Genomic DNA, 5,000 nt, shown 5'->3' with positions numbered 1-5,000 from the left:
CTGTGTGTGTCTGTGTCTGTGTGTGTGTGTGTGTGTCTGTGTGTGTGTCTGTGTGTGTGTCTGTGTGTGTGTGTGTGTGTGTGTGTGTGTGTGTGTGTGTGTGTGTGTGTGTGTGTGTGTGTGTGTGTGTGTGTGTGTGTGTGTGTGTGTGTGTGTGTGTGTGTGTGTGTCTGTGTGTGTGTGTGTGTGTGTGTAGAGAAGTAGCTGTTCTCCACTGGTCCTTCCTTGGAGCACTTTTGATAGAGACTGGCCGTTGCAGGCCGGGAACACCCCAATGTCCTTACTAACTTTAAATTATACTTCTGTTTTGTGCGTCTTTAATGTATTTATTAGATGTCAATGAAATGAATGTTCTGAATGTGATGACGTAACGCATGCAGCCATTCAGGGGTTGCAGATGCATGTGCGCGTTCACGAGGAGCGGGCGGGAGCGAGCCGTGTTGACGGACGCGAGTGACTGGAGAGGCAACATGTCCACCACAGCCGCCGCGCAGCTCAACAACAATGAAGAACCGGGACTCAACGGTAAAACTACGGCCGTATTTCTGCAGGGAATACTCGGGAGGGGTCCTACGGTCTCTTCAAAACCGTTGTCTGTGCACGTTTTATTTTTCTATGGCGCTTTAAAACGCTGTTATGCAACATCTATTGTCTCAGTTCGCTCAATGGCTGGAATTTCCTCCTTGCTTTTATGGGAGGGGTTAGAGGGCGGGACATTAAGATGGCGTCGTGGCGTGAGAGCGAATGAGAATGAATGCTGTGGCGTTGCTTGGCAACGCAGAATGATTGATGGAACGTAAGCCAACCGTTAGAGTGATTTGAAATTCGAGCGCCGCGGGGGCGGGGCCTCGTTGATATCAAAACAAGGCGAAGAGGGGATTGAGTAAAATGGAGGCGGGGGCGTGTAAATAACTAATGAAACCGTATGAGAGCGGAATTTATTTCAGTTTAATTTAACTATTACCTTGATATTTTACTGTTCATTGAGTGCTCCGTTCTGTTTTAGATTTAGTAGCTGGGTTACTGCAGTACACCCCCCACTCCCCCTCCCCAAAATGGTCAATCGGTCAGGTGACCTGAGCACTTTATCTTTATTTTTCACATTCAATCTGCACATGCAAACCATATTTCTTTCTTTTGTTTGTCACTATATGGTTTTGAGATATAATTGCATCCTCTAGAACCAAATATTACTGCACTCCCACATGAAAAAATACTATAGTATATTATACTACAGTGTTTTTGAACCGTACTATAGTAAATATACTACAGTAAATTAACAAAGTGTAGTAAATACTACAATTTACTGTAGTATCTTTACTATAGTACGGTTCAAAAACACTAAAGTATTTACCAGAGTAATTTTACTATAATATACTATAGTATTTTTTCATGTGGGCTTTTACTCTTAATTCTTGCACAAGCGTTGTAGATTTGAATATAATGCAGATCTTCATATGCATAATTCTGCAAATGTCAGAATTAATCTGAATCTGTGCTTATTTTGGGGGGTCATTTCTATGGAGTAGTTTGTTATTAGTTACCTGAAAGCATATTCAAATTCATATGCAAGCTTAAAATATTTGATGAACATGTGTAGCGCTTGGTAATAACATTCCCCTGCTGTTTGTGCGGTTGTGGATGTAAAGTGATGCAATAAAGTAATTTAAGGTCCATTATGTGATTTATGGCAGGTGACAGTATCTCTGAAACGTCAACATGATGCAATTTTACTTTCTTAAAGCTGCACTATGTAACTTTTCCGTCCGCTAGCGGTCGTCTATTCAAAAAAAAAATGTTTTCCTTAAATTTAAAGATGTCAATAGTCTCACTTTTTTTAATTTCTTAAAGCACCTGCACACCAAAACACATTCCTTGTACATGTGTACTTTGCAATAAAGTCAAATTCTGATTCTGATTCAGAAATCATGTTGATGGATGTGATTATTAACGTTATTGAGTCTGAAGCAGAGCAGGAGCGAATGTTGTGGAGCTGAGGAACCGCTGGAGCGTTTCTGCAGAATAAAACGCGGATATGATGTCATCGACAGGCCACGCCCCCACACGTCCCGGTTCCTCGGGTAAAAGAGCATCTCACCATTTACAAATAGTCGGAAACATTTGGGATATTGTAAGTACTCGACTGAACAAAATATATAACACTAGCCAATAGTGGATATTTTACTGCAAAAATGTTACATAGTGCAGCTTTAATACACACTCGTGCTCTTGTCATGCTAAATTCCCCATTGCACATTATTCTGATGTAAACTTTTCACCATCCAATCAATTCCTGACGGATAAAATCAAGTCCTACCCTACAATAATACTCTCTTGCACTCATATTACAGAAGAAAAATGGTTCTGGCTTTGTTTACACATCGGATTTACACTCATCCTCGTGTTTCGCCTACCAGTCCTAGACAGCATTTATACATCCCATAATGCCCAAAAATGTTGTCTAGATGGTCTTCTCTCCCATTGGAGAGCTTTCAGATGGTGCAAGTGAGTCATTCTGTTTACTAGTTAGTGTTGGTGAATAGTATGTTTCTCAGTGTGTGTGTGGCACACAGTCAGATCTGGGTTACAGATACAGAGTTTGATGTGCCAGAGATTACATAATCCCTCCCTCCCTTCCTTCCTTCCTTCCTTTCTTCCTTTCTTCCTCCCGAGGTGAAGTCCATCAGTGCAACTACAGCTGGTGTGTTATCTGTGCACTCATTTCAATATCTGACCACATTGATAGTCACTTGTTTACATTTGTCCAAGGATGTGGCCAAGTTATATTTGTATATTTTTTTAGAGTGCCCGTTGTCAAGGTGTTGCTATGCAGTGGTGTTTGCTCCGTGGTCCCACCTGTCCAAAATTTCACTCATGTTTATGCAAAGAAACAAAATTATTTTTTCCTCAGATTCCATGGCTCAAGCTGATTTGATTGCATCCTATGTCGTTATTTTCCGTCATTAAAATGTTCCCGCCATTTTGAATTTTCCAAAAACGCTACTTTTTCGAACTCCTCCAAGGCGATTGCTCCGATTTTCACGAAACTTGAACCAGATGATCTTCCGACCATGCCGACAAAAAATTATGGAATTCAAGTTGATCCGTACAACCGTTCGCAAACATGCATAACAAACAGATTTTACGTAGCGGTTGCGAAAACACACTTAAGGCTATATCTCCGCAACGCTTTATCATATTCAAACCAAACTTAGTACATGTCATCACAAGCATGACCTGAGGCAACATGCAGCGTTTCGGTCCGGAGATACGAAAAATAGCTATTTTTGCTTATAACTTCTGAACCGTTTGTCCTGCCGAGTCGACTGATATCCAACTTTACTATATCGGCCATTTTGGCTGTCGGCCATTTTGAATTATGTGCTAAAATGCTGTATTTTATGAACTCATGAACGGATTGTTACGAAACTCTGTATGGGTCATCAGCTCGATGCCCTGAAGGAGTCTGAGAAGTTTCTAAACAGCGCCACCTAGTGGAGAATTATTTTTTTCAAACGCTTATAACTTTGGGTGGGGTTGACTTATTTTAATGAGAGGAACTTTTTTTGTCTCCTGAATCGTTGCCGAGTCCAACGATACCAGACTTGCCAGGTTTCGGCGTATGGTTTGTGCAGCGGTGTAATTTAGTGCTTAAAAAACATTAGCTGATATCTTCGAAACCGCTAGTCCGATCGAGACGAAACCAGCGTCAGAACTTCGGAAACATAGGTCGATAGCTGAACGCTAATGGCCAAATGTCAAAATATTGATAGTAAAGGGCAGTAAAATCCAATCAAAGTCAGGTGTCAGTCATTTTTCATGTGTTTTTTCATGTAAATGTCTATAACTCTAAAATAAAATGAGATATTTTCACCAAAATTGACACACACATGTATGGGCTCACTCTGAGGACACATACAAAAAATGGTAGGATTGTGCCTCTTGGTGGCGCTGTAATAGAACAAAATGTGAAATTCCCATTGAATACAACGCAGTATTATGATATAAAATGCTATAGTTTACAAATGAATTGGTGTATCATTACGAAACTTGGTTTGTGCCATCAGCACCATGCCTTTAAGCTGCTTAAAAGGTTTCAAAACAGCACCGCCATGTGGTCCATACTTATAATGAAAAGGCCTCTTGAGGCTAAATCTCTGCAATGACATATTGACACTATATTGACACCAAACTTTAAATGTCATTGTCAGCCATTTTGGCATCTCTTGTCTTCTTCTTTGCGCTTGTCCCCGATAATGGCTGCTTGCAGCTATATTTACTTTTTGTACTAGGATGTGGCCAAGTTATATTTGTATATTTTATAGAATGGCCATGCCCGTCGTCAAGGTGTTGCTATGCAGTGGTGTTTGCTCCGTGGTCCCTCCTTCAGTGTGAGCCTGTGGGATGTCTGCGGTTTGTTGTGATGCAGTGTGACAGACAAAAGCTCTCAGATGAAGAGCTGGTGGAATGTAGGGCTCATAACTGTGGGCAAATGTGAGAGTTCATTGTTGTGGGCTGGCCTCTAATGAAGGATTTTGCCGTTTTAAGATGATCAGATGCTCTTTTAAACAGGATGCTGGTTTATTTGTGCTCAATGCTGTTCATTATTAGGGGCGAAGGCATCTATTGAAATCGTTAGCGTTCTTATTATTATCCTTCTTCCGTTTCTTCTTCTTCCGCTCTTGGGTCTATGACAGCCCATAGAACCGTATGGTAAAAAGTTGTGAAATTTAACCACACCAATTTTGGAGTCTCTAACTCAATCCCTCTAGCGCCACCACCTGTCCAAAGTTTCACTCATGTTTATGTTAATAACTTTGGAACCCTAAGGGCTAGAAACAAAATTATTTTCCTCTGATTCCATGGCTCAAGCTGATTTGATTGCATCCTATGACGTTATTTTCCGTCATGAAAATGTTCCCGGCATTTTGAATTTTCCGAAAAACCTACTTTTTCGAACTCCTCCAAGGCGATTGCTCCGATTTTCACGAAACTTGAAC

At 40.9% G+C, this 5,000-nt stretch overlaps 1 protein-coding gene across 1 annotated transcript in view; it reads left to right on the top strand.

Moving 5' to 3' along the window:
- The first annotated feature begins 391 nt into the window (after positions 1-391).
- bnip3la (BCL2 interacting protein 3 like a) overlaps positions 392-5,000 on the top strand; it is a 16,615-nt gene continuing 12,006 nt past the window's right edge. The window contains exon 1 of the mRNA XM_079827034.1: positions 392-525. Coding sequence (XP_079683160.1) covers positions 402-525 — 124 coding nt within the window. The 5' untranslated portion in view covers positions 392-401. The remainder of the gene's footprint in view (positions 526-5,000) is intronic.

Source organism: Gobio gobio, assembly GCF_949357685.1.
Source record: "Gobio gobio genome assembly, chromosome: 10".
Taxonomy (NCBI): Eukaryota; Metazoa; Chordata; class Actinopteri; order Cypriniformes; family Gobionidae; genus Gobio; species Gobio gobio.
This window is presented reverse-complemented; position numbering and strand designations above follow the sequence as displayed.